This window comes from Rhinopithecus roxellana, chromosome 12, assembly GCF_007565055.1.
Source record: "Rhinopithecus roxellana isolate Shanxi Qingling chromosome 12, ASM756505v1, whole genome shotgun sequence".
Lineage (NCBI taxonomy): Eukaryota > Metazoa > Chordata > Mammalia > Primates > Cercopithecidae > Rhinopithecus > Rhinopithecus roxellana.
This window is the reverse complement of record NC_044560.1, coordinates 120,806,471-120,822,527: the sequence shown is the minus strand read 5'-3', so window position 1 is coordinate 120,822,527 and position 16,057 is coordinate 120,806,471. Positions and strand designations below refer to the sequence as shown.

The following is a 16,057-nucleotide window of genomic DNA, read 5'->3' as shown; positions in this document are numbered from 1 at the left end:
CAGCTGTTACGTAAACCTGGTTTACATTACAGCTGGCAGTTTCAGCAGCCAGACTTGCAGATGATTTCATTCTTCTTTTTCGAAACAATGTAATTTAAAATTTTTGTGGGTACATAGTAGGTGTGTGTATTTATGGCGCACATGAGCTGTTTTGATACGGGCATGCAATGAATAATTATGTCATGAAAAATTGGGTCTCCATCCCCGGAAGCATTTATCCTTGGTGTTAACAAACAATCCAATTATACTCTTTTAATTATTTTAAAATGTGCAATTAAATTATTGACCATAGTCACTCTTGTGTGGTATCGGATAGTAGATCTCATTCATTCTTTCTAACGATTTAATTTTTTAATACTTATTAATCATCCTTACCCTATACTCTACCCTTTCTAGCCCCTGCTAAACTATCTTGTACTCTCTATTTCCATGATGTCAATTGTTTTGATTTTTTTTTTTTTTTGAGACGGGGTCTCCCTCTATTGCCCAGGCTGGTGTGCAGTGGTGCAGTCTAGGTTCACCCCACCTCTGCCTCCTGGGTTCAAGTGATTCTCTTACCTCAGCCTCCTGAGTAGCTGGGATTACAGGCGAGCACAATCACACCCAGCTAATTTTTTGTATTTTTAGTAGAAAGGGGTTTCACCATGTTGGCCAGGCTGGTCTGGAACTCCTGACCTTGTGATCCACCCACCTCAGCTTCCCAAAGCGCTGTGATTACAGGCGTGAGTTACTGTGCCCAGCTCTTTCGATTTTTATATCCCACAAATAAGTGAGAGCATGCAATGTTTGTTTTTGTTTTGCTTTGTTTTGTTTCTGTGCCTGGCTTATTTCACTTAACATAATGACCTCCAGTTCCATCCTTGTTGTTGCAAATAACTGGAGGATCTCATTGCTTTTCATGGCTGAATAGTATTCTATTGTGTATATGTACCACATTTTCTTTATCCATTCATCAGTTGATGGACACTTAGGTTGCTACCAAATCTTGGCTACTGTGAATGATGCTGCAACAAACATGGGAGTGCAGATACCTCCTTGATATTCAAATTTCCTTTCTTTTGGGTATATATCAAGTAGTGGAATTGCTGGATCATATGGTAGCTCTATTTTTAGTTTTTTGAGGAACCTCCAAACTGTTATCCATAATGTTGTATTAATTTACATTCCCAACAACAGGGTATGAGGGTTTCCTTTTCTCCACATCTTCACCAGCATTTGTTATAGCCTGTCTTTTGGATATGAGTCATTTTAACTGATGTGAGATGATATCTCATTGTAGGGCTTTTTTTTTTTTTTTTTTTTTTTTTTTGAGACTGAGTCTCACTCCGTTGCCCAGGCTAGAGTGCAGTGGTGGTTGTCTTTCTGGACTGGGTTGTGTCATTGGTTGATTTTCAGAAGCTTGGTAGTGTGATTTGTCTGCTACCTTTCAAAGGTGTGATACCTGAGTGAGGCTGTCACAGATAGGCTGATTTTTCAGATCATGTGTATTGATCCATAGTTATCTCAAATTAATTGGAGTTAGTTGTTTAGAACTTTGTCAAAAGAACAGTCTTTTCCATTCTTGAATTTGAAAAAAATAAGAACTTTAAATTCTAAGTGCCACCTATTGGTCTTCCTTTAGCCAAACCTGCAGAGACACCATAGACCAGTGGTCCCCAACCTTTTTGGCACCAGGGGCCAGTTTCATGGAAGACAATTTTTTCACAGACGGGGATGCAGGGTGAAGGGGTGGAGGTGGGAATTAATTAGATTCTCATAAGGGATATGCAACCTAGATCCCTCACATGCACAGTTTACAATGGGGCTTGTGCTCCTAAGATAATCTAATGCCACCCTGATCTGATAGGAGACGGAGCGTAGGTGGTAATGCTTGCTTGCCAGCACTCACCTCCTGCCGTGCTGCCCGGTTCCTAACAGGTCATGGACCAGTACCATTCTGCAGCCTGGGATTTTGGGACCCCTGTCATAGATACTCTTTAGGTCTCTATTCATGGAGGTATGATTTTCAGTTAATGTTGCCATTTAAATGAGTTAAGAGCCAGTTCCTGTGATGGAAAAATAGCCCTAACTGCTAAATTGTATTAGTTTATTGAAAAAAAAAAAAAAAAAAGCTGAGCACGGATCATTTAGGGTATTGTGACAAAGTCAAAAGGTGATGCAGGACAAAAATCATTATATGCAGGACATGTCCTGTATGTATAGAATCTTGGAAACTTTATTAGTGATGTCTCTCACACTACTAATACATCTGAAAAGCACCTACTCAGAGCTCGTAGGTGTTTCTTGGATGTATATTTTAACAGTGAATTATCAAGACAGCACAACTTCACAATTGCTCAGCATTTTCAGGAAAAAAGAGTCACATTCTGTGGACAAAGTGTGGTCAAGATCCCAACACAACCACGTTCTTAACTTCATTCTTTCACTTTTCATACTTCAGTATTCAGGCTCAAACTTTACTGAGATCTTAACTTTGTCCATCTATCACAGATAATTCCTCAGAGTAATGTCTTTCATTATCTTCAAATAACTACAGAATCATTATTAATAGCTTTCAGGATTTCTTCCCCCCAGGGATAATCTCACCTCCTAATACAGACACCGTACCTACAATGACAGGTTAAATGGTAATTGCACTGTGTTTTGCAGAGGTGGATACACTCACTGATAACCTAGGCAGGAAGAGTTTTCTGAGGAAATCTGTCCACTGGTTTCAGGGAGACTCCACATCATCCCTCTTCCTTCTTCCACTGCAAGGCCTTGTTTGGAGTATTTTCTCTTCCCTCTCTGACCAAACTGAAGCTCACAAAAGTTCCTGTAAAGCTTGAGTGCACACGTACTTGCAAAGCAACAAGATAATAGTTATTAGCTCCTAGCTATGAGTGTAGGCAAAGAGACATTGTGCTGTGGTTTGTCTATTTAGTTTTGCAGCTTTGGGGAACATCTGAAATGTCTCCACATTTCTGCGATCAGTGCAGACTACACTCCGGGGAGTCTAGGTCCAGGCCTTTTAAGAGGACGGAAGTTGGGCCCGACGCCGTGGCTCACTCCAGTAACCCCAGCACTTCAGGAAGCCAAAGCAGGCAGATCACAGGGTCAGGAGTACAGCCTGGCCAATGTGGTGAAATTCTGTCTCTACTAAAAGTACTAAAATTAGCCGGGCGTGGTGGCGGGCCCCTGTAGTCCCAGCTACTCAGGAGGGTGAGGCAGGAAAATCGCTTGAACCCAGGAGGCGGAGGTTGCAGTGAGCCGAGATCCCGCCACTGCACTGCAGCCTGGGAGACAGAGCGAGACTGCGCCTCAAAAAAAAAAAAAAAAGGACGGAAGTCCTGCCAGTCCTTTGAAACTCGGGTTACTTTCGCCAAACACCTTGGCCCTCGTCCCAGGCCGAGAATCCTCCGCCTTGAAGGATGGCTCAGTGGGAACTACACTACCCACAAACCCATACGTTGCATATCCAGTGAGGGCCCAAGAGAGGGCTGTTTCAGTGCGTGCGGACGGTGCGTGGGCGGGACTTCCGGCTCCTCCTCCTAGCGGACATTTTGTTTGTTTCTGTCAGGCTGCATCTGGCTGGGTCTCTGTAACGCTTGGGTGGACCGCAGGTGGAGGTATTGGGAAAGCGCGGAGATGTTGTCCCCAGCGTCCCGAGACGCGTCCGAAGCTCTACAGGGATGGGCATACCTGCGTCCCCGATCGAGACGCCTGCCGCTCCCGGCAGCTGTCCGCGCCCACGGTCCTGTGGCGGAGCTAACGGACTCCGCGCGGGTGGGTGCTGCATCCTCCCGGCCCTCAGCCACTCTTTCTCCGACTCCGAATCGTAAAGTTTCTGCAGCCCCTGTGTCCCAGGACAGCGACGCACTCTTGGGCGGGGTCCTATCTCGGTGTGGGTGGGTGTGGGAGAGTTAACGGGCGGAGGGGACGTCGCAGGTAAAGGCTCGGGGGTGCTGCTGATCCCCAGACATTTGGGAGACAGTGTTCTCATCAACACGGAGCAGAGTTGGAGGAACTGTGCCTGGAATGGCAGGCTGAGAAGCTGTCCCTTCATTCTGAGGGCGTTGAGATTACCTGAGGGTTTTCAGTAGAAGGACGCTGGGATTTTAAGTGTCTCGAAATTTGCTCAGGGGAGAACATTAGTTCCGGGTGGGTACTGTGAGGATGGATAGGAAGAGACCGGTAAGGAGACGGCTGCAGTGGATTCCAGGAATGCTTTGGTGGTGGATGTACCGAGAGTAATGGCAGGTGAGTAGGTAGAAGTGATCATATTCTGGGTAGGTTTTAAATATGAAAGCAGCAGGATTTTCTGCTCCAGCATATGCAGCTATGATTGAAAGTAAGGCATGAAAGAGCAACGTGTTTTTGTTGTGTTTTTCCATGAGCGTTTGAATTTTGGAATGGTGACTCTGATATGTCTCAGAGTGGAGGCGTCCTCACTTAGGCAACTAGAGAGGAAGGTGTGAAATTGTGGGGAAGGAACTGGGCTTAAAATGTCTTTGGGGTAAAGGGAGTGGTCTGGACTAGGTCAAAGCCAGGAGGTCAGATTTAAGTGGGGCAGTCTTAAGTATGTTATTTCAGATGATCTCTGGGGTAAGAGATGAGAAGGTTGGGACTGGAGGACAGGGAAAAGGGAGTGGGCATTCTTGAGACTCCCCCCAGAAGAGAAGGGTCCTGGCATTTGAAAGGGTTCTTTTCAGTGTTTGTAGGAGAGAGCTGTAGGGTATCAGGAGTTTGGCCTGGGATGGCAACGATGTGTGGTGTGCTATAAATTTGCTACTATCTGATTATCTCACCCTCATTTTGTGTGTTTTCTTTTAGTTTTAGTTTATTATTTTTATTTTTTTTGAGACCAAGTCTCACTCTGTCACCCAGGGTGGGATGCAGTGGTTGCAACCTCTACCTCCCAGGTTCAAGCGATTCTCCTGCCTCAGCCTCCTGAGTAGCTGAGATTACAGGAGCCCGCAACCACCCCTGGCTAATTTTAGTATTTATAGTAGAGACATGGGGAGGGGGACATTTGCCATGTTGGCCCAGGTGGTCTCGAACTCCTGACCTCAACTGATCCACCGACCCCAGCCTTCCAAAGGGTTGGGATTACAGGTGTGAGCCACTGCACTTGGCTTTAAGTTTTATTTATTTATTTATTCGTTTTTTTGAGATGGAGTCTCCCTCTGTCACCTAGGCTGGGGTGCAGTGGTGCGATCTCGGCTCACTGCAGCCTCCGCCTCCTGGATTCAAGTGATTCTCCTGCCTCAGTTTTCCCAGTAGCTGGGATTACAGGCATGCATCACCATGCCCAGCTAATTTTTGTATTTTAGTAGAGACGGAGTTTCACCATGTTGGCCAGGCTGGTCTCAAACTCCTGACCTCAGGTGATCCACTCCCCTTGGCCTCCCAAAGTGCTGGGATTACAGGAGTGAGCCACCATGCCTTTGCCAGGGTTTTTTTTTTTTTTTTTTTTTGACATGGAGTCTCACCCTTGTCACCCAGGCTGGAGTGCAGTGGCGCGATCTTGGCTCACTGCAACCTCCGTCTCCTGGTTCAAGCAATTCTCCTACCTTAGCCTCCTGAGTAGCTGGGATTACAGGTGCCTGCCACCACACCCAGCTAATTTTTGCATTTTTAGTAGAGACGGGGTTTCACCATGTTGCCCAGGCTAGAGTGCAGTGGCACGATCTTGGCTCACTGCAACCTCTGCCGCCCGGGTTCAGGCAGTTCTCCTGTCTCTGCCTCGTGAGTAGCTGGAATTACAGGCATCTGCAACCACGCCTGGCTAATTTGTTTTTGTTTTTAGTAGAGACGGGGTTTCATGATGTTGGCCAGGGTGGTCTTGAACTCCTGACCTCAGGAGATCCACCCGCCTCAGCCTCCCAAAGTGCTGGGATCACAGGCGTGAGCCACCACACTCGGCTGAGACCCCATTTCAAAAAAAACAAAAAAGTTCACTACCTCTCCCAGTCTTGCCAAGTGTAGTAGAAGGATCTCACCAATCCATCTGGCCAAAGATTTAAGGTGCTTCTCTAATCTTTGTATTTGTCCAGAATGCTGTCTCTGTTTTTGGTAACTCTCTGGAACTTAAGATGTACTACATTCTGTCCTTATCCTGAGGCCAGAAAGGTAGGAACCAGACGCTCTTGATGTTGCTGGGATGTGTTGAGGATGTTGAATGTGTTCCGGTTTCTTGTTTTCATGATGCAGCTGAGCATGGGTATTTATCTCCCGCTGCCTGCATTAAGTTAGTTAGAGGACTAAATGCCTAAAGTCATGTTTGGACAGCATCCTCTGATTCTCGGGAGATAGCCTCTGGGTGTAGACTCATTGTATATCCACCTTTTTATTTTCTGTAGTTTAGGGCCACTCAGGAATGCAAAGCCCCATTAACTTCCAGAGTAGTTTTTAAGGAGACAGTCTCTTGGGTGGGAGTTATAGAACTTGTGATACTCAGTGCATGGCCAAAGGAAGAATGAGTAGGCCTGGATTTTATCATTGAGCCATATGGAAGCCTCATGAAGTGCCATGCTTTGGCTCTGGCTATTTTTTTGTTTGTTTGTTTTTGTTTGAGACGGAGTCTCGCTCTGTCGCCCAGGCTATAGTGTAGTGGCGCGATCTCGGCTCACTGCAACCTCAGCCTCCTGGGCTCATGCCATTCTCCTGCCTCAGCCTCCCAAGTAGCTAGGACTACAGGCACGCGCCACCATGCCATGCTAATTTTTTTTGTATTTTTACTAGAGACGGGGTTTCACCGTGTTCTCCAGGATGGTCTCGATCTCCTGACCTCGTGATCCCCCTCCTCAGCCTCCCAAAGTGCTGGGACTACAGGCGTGAGCCGCTGCGACCGGCCGGCTCTGGCTGTTTTATTTGCTCTGTCAGCTCCCTGATATAAGTTTGGTAGAAGCCAGACTGTTAAGTAGCCACTAGAAGTGTGTGCTGTAAGCCCCATCTGGAGAGTAAACTGGAGGTGCGCATTCCTGCCCCTTTTTTGCAGTGCTCCAAGGAGGTGTAGCTCCTAGAAATATTTTCATGCCCATTTAATTCTGCTTATTTGTTCTGTGATCCAGGAAGACTTGCCTAGTTCCTTCTGCTTTCAGAGGTAAGAGGTTTAGGATGGAGCCCTTCAGGAGGTAGCTGTAAAAGATGGAGCACTCTATGCATGGCATAAACCTCTTCTGGGGAGAAACAAGGGCTGTTTTTTTAAAGCCCCTTCTCTGCACTACTTATAGGGCATGAAGACCCTGGAAGTGCTTGAGTGCCCATATCAAACTGCCACTTTTTTGTTTGTTTTTTGAGGTGGAGTTTCGTTCTTGTTGCCTAGGCTGGAGTGCAATGGCACCGTTTCGGCTCACTGCAACCTCTGTCTCCCAGGTTCAAGCGATTCTCCTGCCTCAGCCTCCCAAGTAGCTGGGATTACAGGCACGTGCCATCATGCCCAGTTAATTTTTTGTATTTTTAATAGAGATGGGGTTTCACCACATTAACCAGGATGGTCTTGATCTCCTGACCACAGGTGATCTGCCTGCCTCGGCCTCCCAAAGTGCTGGGATTACAGGTGTGAGCCACCGCGCCCGGCAAACGGCCAAACTTTTTTCTGTGATCTAGAAAGATGTGTATTCCAGTCTCCTCTGTTCACAGAGCCAGGAGGTTTAGAGTGCAGTTCTTCGGAGAGGAGAATTACAAGTTGGGACACTTGTGTGGACTGTGGTCTGTAGAGACCACAGGAAAAAAGCAGTAGTTCAATATAGGCACATTAGCACTTCCAGGGTCTTTATTCCCTATGAGTAGTACATAGGTGCTGATGTCTCCTCCCCTTAGCTCTCTAGAGTTGGTGAATTAAGAGCCGAATCATGGATAACCTTAGAGTTAGGAACTATATGTGAGGTCCACACCATCCTCTTCACAGGAGAAGGTGTGTGTTGGGGATTCCTTTCTCCATTGTATGAACAGTGCCCACAGTGAGGTCCATGGTTGAGTGTTCCTCAGCTTTTCTTACCTGTTTAAGACAGATGTTTTCTCAGTTGCCTGGTGATCAGGTGTCTCTCAACTAGTTTCTCACTTTCAGAGGGAATAGTCTGTAAATAGGCATGTATTTCATCTGTCCGTGGGTGGAAAGTCAGGAGCTTCGTATTCCGCCATGTTGCTGACATCCCCTCTCTCACTCTCACTTTTGAACCACCTGAAGTAAGAGAAACACACACTGATAAGTTCCTTCAGTGCAGGGAATGAGCCTGCTTCACTCAGTGTTGCCAAAGCCTCAAAATACCTTAAATGCCATGCAATAGATTGTCTCAACCTCCTTTAGAACCGTTTTTTTGTTTTTCAGGCAGAGTCTCATTCTGTCACCCAGGCTGAAGTGTAGCAGTGCGATTTCAGCTTACTGCAACCTCTGCCTCCTGTTCAAGCTATTCTCAGCCTCTGGAGTCGCTGCAATTACAGGTGCGTGCCACCATGCCCAGCTAATTTTTATATTTTTAGTAGAGATGAGGTTTCACCATATTGGCCAGGCTGGTCTCGAACTCCTGACCTCAAGTGATCCGCCCACCTCGGCCTCCCAAAGTGCTGGGATTACTGGTGTGAGCCACCATGCCTGACCGTCCATTAGCTCTTTTGACTAAATACATTTCCCAAGAAAGACAGGCTCATTGGGGGCAGCTGCCTCACAGCAAGTTCTGGTTTTTTTTTTTTTTTTTGAGACGGAGTTTTGCTTTTGTTGCCCAGGCTGGAGTGCAATGGTGTGATCTCAACTCACTCCAACCTTCACCTCCTAGGTTCAAATGATTTTCTTTTTTTCTTTTTTTTTTTTTTTTGAGACGGAGTCTCGCTCTGCCGCCGAGGCTGGAGTGCAGTGGCCGGATCTCAGCTCACTGCAAGCTCCGCCTCCTGGGTTTACACCATTCTCCTGCCTCAGCCTCCCGAGTAGCTGGGACTACAGGCGCCCGCCACCTCGCCCGGCTAGTTTTTGTATTTTTAGTAGAGACGGGGTTTCACCGTGTTAGCCAGGATGGTCTCGATCTCCTGACCTCGTGATCCCCCCGTCTCGGCCTCCCAAAGTGCTGGGATTACAGGCTTGAGCCACCACACCCGGCCCTCAAATGATTTTCTTACCTCAGCCTCCCGAGTAGCTGGGATGACAGGCACCTGCTACCACGCCCTGGCGGGTGTACAATAATTTTTGTATTTTGAGTAGCGACAGGGTTTCGCTATGTTGGCCAGGCTGGTCTCCCAGAGTGCTGGGATTACAAGTGTTAGCCACCATGCCCTGCCAGCAAGTTCTTACCAAAGGTTTACTCTAAGGTAAGTGATTCTAACACAGAAAATGTTTCTGCTCACATTCCCTATACTGGCGTACCTTGTCTTACTGTGCTTCACTCTATCACACTTTGCAGATACTGTGTTTTTACAAGTTGAAGGTTTGTGGCATCCTTGAAGTCATACGTTGGCAATTCTTGCAATATTTCAAACATTTTCATCCTTATTATACCTCTTGTTGTGATCTGTGATCAGTGATCTTTGGTGTTACTATTGTAATTGTTATGGGCCATCATGTGGCACCACGAGCCACACTTACACGAGACGGGCAGGCTTAATTGTTAAATATTGTGTGTCTACTGACTGCCTCACTGACCAGCTGATCCCCATCCTTCTCCCTCTCTTCAAGTGTTCCTATTCCCTGACGCACAGCAATATTGAAATCAGATCAGTTAATAACCCTACAAGGGGCTCTAAGAGTTCAAGTTAAAGGAGTAGTTACACATCTCTCACTTTAAATCAGGGGTGTCCAGTCTTTTGGCTTCCCTGGGCCTCCAGCACTAGGGGTTGCATTTCAACATGAGATTTGTAGGGGATACACATCCAATCCATATCAAGCAGTGGTACAATGTGCAACAAAGAAATGGAAGAGGATTGAGGATACCCGAGATCTTCATGTGGTTTGAGGTGCCTGTGATTGAAAAAAGGAACAAGGCCAGATTGGGAGGCTTTCTGAGCAACAATAGGGCTTTCTTTGGCAATGGGGCCATTGGTGGTTTGGGACAATATGGGATACTGATTGTTGGCAAGCACTTTTTTTTTTTTTGAGATGGAGTCTCGCTGTCACCAGACTGAAGTATAGTAGCATGATCTCGGCTCACTGCACCCTCTGCCTCCCAGGTTCAATCAGTTTTCCTGCCTCAGTTTCTCAAGTAGCTGGGACTATAGGCACACACCACCATGCCCAGCTATTTTTTTTTTTTTTTTAAGTAGAGACGGGGTTTGATCTTGTGATCCACCCTTGGCAAGCACTCTTAATGCTATGTGTAGAGTGACATTGGGGAGTCCAGGGAGATAGGGTGGGCCAGTAGGGTGGTGGGAAAGCTGGAGATGTGAGGGAGATGTAGTCCAGAGAGTGATGTGTATGAGTGGAGGAAGTGTGAGCTGATGGTCCTGTGACTTGGGGCTTAACTGAGAAAAATGAGCCTAAGTTCATACCTGGGATTTGGCTCAGAGTGTAAATGGCATTTATCTGTCAGCCTGCCTGTTGTGGTGGTGGGCTGACACAGTGATTTCTGGGGTAATCAGGAGAGAGAAGCAGTGGTACCAGTACCTGGTATCTCTGACTTGGGAACCTGGGAGGTCAGTTAGCAGGATGTTGTGGGTAGGTAGACTGGGGATCATGGGTCAAGAGACTTTTTATGACCCTTCCTGTCCCTTTTGTTGCAGGGCTGTGTGGTCTTTGAGGATGTGTTTGTATACTTCTCTCGGGAAGAATGGGAGCTTCTTGATGATGCTCAGAGACTTTTGTACCATGATGTGATGCTGGAGAACTTTGCACTTTTAGCCTCACTAGGTAAGGTCCTCATGCTTTTCTCCTTCTGTTCTTCCCATGGTTGGATCATGAGCACTGCTTCCTTCACCAGTTTCCTGGAGCAGGTGCTCAGGGTGCCAGGGCTAAGCTGTATGGATTGTCCTTCCTACTTGCTGAGCAGTCATGAAGCCATGCAGCCAAGGGTTTGGGGTCATGAGACTTATGGTTTGCCCAGTGGATCTCACTAGGCCTGTTCACTTTCTGTACTGGTGACACTCTGTCCAAAATTATGATGCCTCTGTGCCCAAGGTTCTGCCCCCTTTCTCCAGGTGACATTTTCTTTTTCTTTTTTTTTCTTTTTTGAGTCAGGGTTTGGACCTGTTGCCCAAGCTGGAGTGCAGTGGCACGATCTCAGCTCATTGCAACCTCTACCTCCCAGGCTCAAGCCATCCTCTCACCTCAGCCTCCTGAATAGTTGGGACTACAGGCACGCACCACCACGCCCAGCTAATTTTTTTGTAGAGATGGGGATTTGCCATGTTGCCCAGGCTGGTCTTGAACTCCTGAGCTCAAGTAATCCCCTGACTTGACCTCTGAAAGTGTTGGATTACAGGCGTGAGCCACTGCGCCCAGCCCAGGTGACATTTTCTAGGGCCTTTGTCAGGAGTTATAGGCACTTACATAGTCACTTACCTTTGGTCTATTCCTGCACAACTCCTCCCAGGTTATGTAGTCCATCATAGGGTGGGTCGCCATGGACCTGTGCTGGCTGCTCACCTGCTCTGACTTTCTCTTAGGAATTGCATTTTCTGGATCATGTGCAGTCATTAAACTAGAGCAAGCAGAAGAGCCCTGGGTGTATGACCAGGTGGATATGACTTCAGCCACAGAAAGAGAGGCCCAGAGGGGACTTAGACATGGTGAGTGGATATCGGGGAAGGGCATGATGTCAAAACTGGTTTCAGAACTGTCAACGTTAACTGTTCATGTCAGTGTTTGTTTCCAGGGCCAGTGGCCACACAGCATTTCTATCTGTCCTTCCCTGTTGTTGACACGAAGACATATCATTTCTAGTTTACTAGCCCCTTGCCATCCTCACCACTGGCCTTCACCTTCACCCATGTTTTCCCACTATTCTGTCTGCATTTTTTGGCAATATTGACCTGCTATTAATGTTCACAAGATGTGCATATATTCTTAGTCTTTGAACACCAACTGCTCACTTGTAGTTGGATTTTCCTGGAACTGGATACAATTTTCATAGCACTCACGAGTCACTAACAGTCAAGGCCCTACTGGAAGCCATTTGTTTCCTTCCATTCTTTTTTTTTGTTTGTTTGTTTGAGATGGAGTCTAGCTCTGTGGCAAAGGCTGGAGTGCAGTGGGGTGATCTCCACTCACTGCAAGCTCCTCTTCCTGAGTTCACACCATTCTCCTGGCCTCAGCCTCCCGAGTAGCTGGGACTACAGGTGCCCGCCGCCATGCCCGGCTAATTTGTGTGTGTGTGTGTGTGTGTGTATTTTTAGTAGAGACGCAGCTTCACCGTGTTAGCCAGGATGGTCTCGATCTTCTGACCTTGTGATCCACCCACCTCGGCCTCTCAAAGTGCTGGGATTACAGGCATGAGCCACCATGGCCAGCCTATTTGGTTTCATTCTTACATCCTGGCCCTTCATTGGCCCTCCCCCATGGTATGACCTCCAGAGGCTCACTACCTCAAAGCCATTCCTTCCTCACTCTGACCATGCTTCTCATCCTGAAAACAGTTTCATGAACTTACTCCTGCGTGTGTCAAATGCACATATACGATGGGGTCGCCCCTTCCCACCCGTAAACATGCATTTAATCAGCATTTCTGTGTCTTCAGGTTGTTGGTATGGAGTGGAGGATGAGGAGGTATCTTCTGAGCAGAGCATTTCTGTAGCAGGAGTGTCACAGGGAAGGACTCTCATGGCAGAGCTGCAGACTCACCCATGTGACATATGTGGCCCAATATTGAAAGATACCTTATACCCAGCTAAGTACCATGGGGGAAAAGCCAGGCAGAAACCATACTTGTCCGGGGCGTGTGGAAAGCAATTCTGGTTCAGTACAGACTTTGACCAGAACCAGCCCAATGAAGGGAAACTCTTCCTAAGGAAGGAGAGCAGAGACTCCGTGAAAAGCTGCAGAGTCCATGTGCCAGAGAAGACCCTCACATGTGGGAAAAGTGGGAGAGACTTTTCAGCCACATCTGGCCTTGTTCAGCATCAGGCCTCTCACAGCAGGATGAAGCCCCACAAGAGCACTAAGCTTGTGAGTGGCTTTCGCATGGGACAGAGGTATCACAAGTGTGGTGAATGTGGGAAAGCCTTCACCCGCAAAGACACACTTGCTCGGCATAAGAGAATCCACACTGGAGAAAGGCCTTATGAGTGTAGCGAATGTGGGAAATTCTTCAGCCAAAGCTACGACCTCTTTAAACACCAGACAGTTCACACTGGAGAAAGGCCATATGAGTGCAGCGAATGTGGGAAATTCTTTAGACAAATCTCTGGCCTGATTGAGCACAGGCGAGTTCACACAGGTGAAAGACTCTATCAGTGTGGCAGATGTGGGAAATTCTTTAGCAGTAAGTCTAATCTCATTCGACACCAGGAAGTTCACACAGGAGCCAGGCCTTATGTATGCAGTGAATGTGGGAAAGAATTCAGTCGGAAACACACACTTGTTCTGCACCAACGAACTCACACTGGAGAAAGGCCTTATGAGTGCAGTGAATGTGGGAAGGCCTTTAGCCAAAGCTCCCACCTTAATGTACACTGGAGAATTCACAGCAGTGATTACGAGTGTAGCAGATGTGGTAAAGCTTTCAGCTGCATCTCTAAACTCATTCAACACCAGAAAGTTCACTCTGGAGAAAAGCCTTATGAGTGCAGCAAGTGTGGGAAAGCCTTCACTCAAAGACCCAACCTCATCAGGCACTGGAAAGTCCACACTGGGGAAAGGCCTTATGTGTGTAGTGAGTGCGGGAGAGAGTTCATCCGGAAACAGACACTTGTTCTGCACCAGAGGGTTCACGCTGGAGAAAAGCTTTAAGAGTGTAGCAAATGTGGGGAAACTCTTAGGCCAATGCCCCCAACTTACTCTATGGTGGGGAACTAGCAGTAGTTAATGAGTGCAGCAGATACAGGAAAGCCTTTCCATGGAGGCTGAACCTTACCCGCCACTGGAAATTTCACACCAGACACAGGCCTTAGCAGTCCAAGCAATGTGCTGTCTCTGTTCAGCCTAACAGCTCACCCTAGAGTGGAACTCTGGGAGCAGCCATTGTGAGGGAACCATCAGTCAGAAGTGAAACTTCATAGATACGGACATTCCCACTGGGGAGATTCCCTGTGAGCACCAAGTATGTGAGATGCTTTCAACAGCTGTGTTTCACTTTTTAAATGGCTATTGGCCTTTGCTGGGGCAGGAGCCATCTGCCCCTACCATTTGGCAGAATCATACTGCGTTTACCATTTACCCCAGCATGCTTATGACAGGCAGACCTCTCTTCTCTTCCCAGTCCCTAAAAGGATTGTAAGTGGTCTCACAGCCCATTAGGGGTCTTAATTTTCTCTCTTTTGATGTAAATGGCATGGAAATAATCAGCTTTGTTCAAGAGGACACAAAAGGATTCTGCAGATAGCCTGCAGAGGCTTACCTGCGTTGATGGTTTGGTTTCATATGATGCTCATTATGGATATATCCAATCTCCAAGTCACCCAGCTCTGGAACTGCCCGCTTCACATTGCTCATTATAATAAAGGCCTGTTCTTTAAGCCACAATTAATGTTGTGGGTTCTGTTTATTGTTTGGAGTCTGTTGAGGAAACAGTTGTCTTCTCAGCATGAACAAGTTAACAGCTTTTGTGGGAGTCCTTGTTTTCTGTCCCTTAGAGCAGAGAACCAGTATGGCAGAGAACAGCTCTGATGACAGCTTTGACCTAATTTGCGTTGCTGTTCAAGGCCTTCTAAGATAGACTGCAGGGCTTTGTGAGACAAATCATGTGACCTGGATGCCAGTTTTACTATGGGTTTGGAGGTAACCATGAAGAGAGATCAGCTGTAACAACTTCTAGAGCACCTGGGAGCATGAGTTTGGTCACTGGTTCCCATCCGGTGTTCCATATTTCCAAGCACTTAGTGGGAAGCTGGCCGCTGCTTCTTGTCAAGGAGTCTGTGTTCAGAATTTAGTAGGCAGGTGTCCTTGTGTGGAGGACCTCTAGGAGCCAGGTGGTAATTACAATTGGTATAGAAACACTGGGTGAGACTAATAGGGAGTTGAGGAGATTGCAGCACACTACAAAGGATGTGGCACTTTTTCTTTTTCCTTTTCTTTTTTTTTTGAGATGGAGTTTCGCTCTTGTTGCCCAGGCTGGAGTGCAGTGGCATGATCTTGGCTCGCTGCAACCTCCACCTCCTGGGTTCAAGTGATTGTCCTGCCTCAGCCTCCTGAGTAGCTGGGATTACAGGCATGCGTCACTTATGCCTAGCTAATTTTGTATTTTTAGTTGAGACGGGGTTTCTCCATATTGTTCAGGCTGGTCTCAAACTCCTGACCTCAGGTGATCTGCCTGCCTCGGCCTCCCACAAGTCCTGGATTACAGTCATGAGCCACCACGCCCGGCCTAGGATGTGCCACTTCTAAAGGTACACGCTCAGATGTTCCTATACTATGGCTATATAGGATGAGAGTGTACAGAAAGTTTCAGAACCTCCACAGCTGTGTCTCTTTGGTGGTCAGCATCACTCCCAGGGAAAATCTAAACATTTTGTGGATTCCCATAGACTCTGGATGGCTCAACTGAAGACCATCGCTGGGTGTACAAGTGGGTAGGAAAACCAAGATTGAAAGAAGGAAGATCTAGCATTTCAGGGATGTGGCTTTGCAATTTAGCCAGTGTTCCTGGTGAATCATGGAAATAGCTTTCTTGGTTGCCACTTTTTGCTGTCACTGAGGCAGGGCTGCTCCTGAAACAAGAGGCAAGAGACAATAGAGTCAATATAGGGTTACCTATAGGACTTGTCTGTGTTTTCCCAGTTTTCTTTTTTGTTTTGAGACCGGGTCTCTCTCTGTCCTCCAGGATAGAATGCAGTGGCACTATCATAGCTCACTGTAACCTTGAACTCCTGCGCTTAAGCAGTCCTCAGCCTCCTAAGTAGCTGAGATTACAGGCATGTGAAATCGCACCTGGCTAACTTTTTTGTTTGTTTTTGTTTTTGGAGATGGAGTCTCACTGTATTGCCCAGGCTGGTCTTGAAC

The 16,057-nt window shown here is 47.1% G+C and overlaps 2 protein-coding genes and 1 long non-coding RNA gene across 6 annotated transcripts in view; 2 read left to right on the top strand and 1 right to left on the bottom strand.

Moving 5' to 3' along the window:
• Positions 1-2,288: 2,288 nt before the first annotated feature.
• LOC115900716 lies at positions 2,289-14,586 on the bottom strand. 2 transcript variants are annotated; one of them, XR_004060393.1, is made up of 3 exons: positions 14,457-14,586; positions 7,982-8,164; positions 2,289-2,839 (listed from the first exon to the last, which is right to left on the bottom strand). It is a non-coding gene; the product is annotated as an uncharacterized LOC115900716 (long non-coding RNA). The 2 variants fall into 2 exon arrangements; XR_004060392.1 differs by lacking the exon at positions 2,289-2,839 and adding an exon at positions 4,020-4,147.
• On the top strand, positions 3,527-14,581 carry ZNF671 (zinc finger protein 671). 3 transcript variants are annotated; one of them, XM_010386983.2, is made up of 4 exons: positions 3,527-3,765; positions 10,687-10,813; positions 11,569-11,691; positions 12,639-14,579. In XM_010386983.2, the coding sequence occupies exons 1-4, from the start codon at positions 3,628-3,630 to the stop codon at positions 13,847-13,849; spliced, it is 1,599 nt and encodes a 532-aa protein (XP_010385285.1). In that variant the 5' UTR covers positions 3,527-3,627; the 3' UTR covers positions 13,850-14,579. The 3 variants fall into 3 exon arrangements, with proteins under 3 accessions (XP_010385285.1, XP_030798134.1, XP_030798135.1); XM_030942274.1 differs by lacking the exon at positions 3,527-3,765 and adding an exon at positions 4,117-4,239 and having other exon boundaries at positions 12,639-14,581; XM_030942275.1 differs by lacking the exon at positions 3,527-3,765 and adding an exon at positions 9,159-9,282 and having other exon boundaries at positions 12,639-14,581.
• Positions 11,574-16,057, top strand: part of ZNF154 (zinc finger protein 154) — a 20,475-nt gene continuing 15,991 nt past the window's right edge. The window contains exon 1 of the mRNA XM_010386986.2: positions 11,574-11,691. The gene's annotated coding sequence lies outside the window, so the exon portion shown is untranslated. The remainder of the gene's footprint in view (positions 11,692-16,057) is intronic.

Excerpts from the sequence above, each read along its gene's own strand:
- ZNF671 (XM_010386983.2), top strand. The coding sequence starts at position 3,628 with ATGTTGTCCCCAGCGTCCCGAGACGCGTCCGAAGCTCTACAGGGATGG. Across the intron at positions 3,766-10,686 it reads AGCTAACGGACTCCGCGCGG|GGCTGTGTGGTCTTTGAGGA; the intron begins GTGGGTGCTGCA and ends CTTTTGTTGCAG. Across the intron at positions 10,814-11,568 it reads TGCACTTTTAGCCTCACTAG|GAATTGCATTTTCTGGATCA; the intron begins GTAAGGTCCTCA and ends ACTTTCTCTTAG.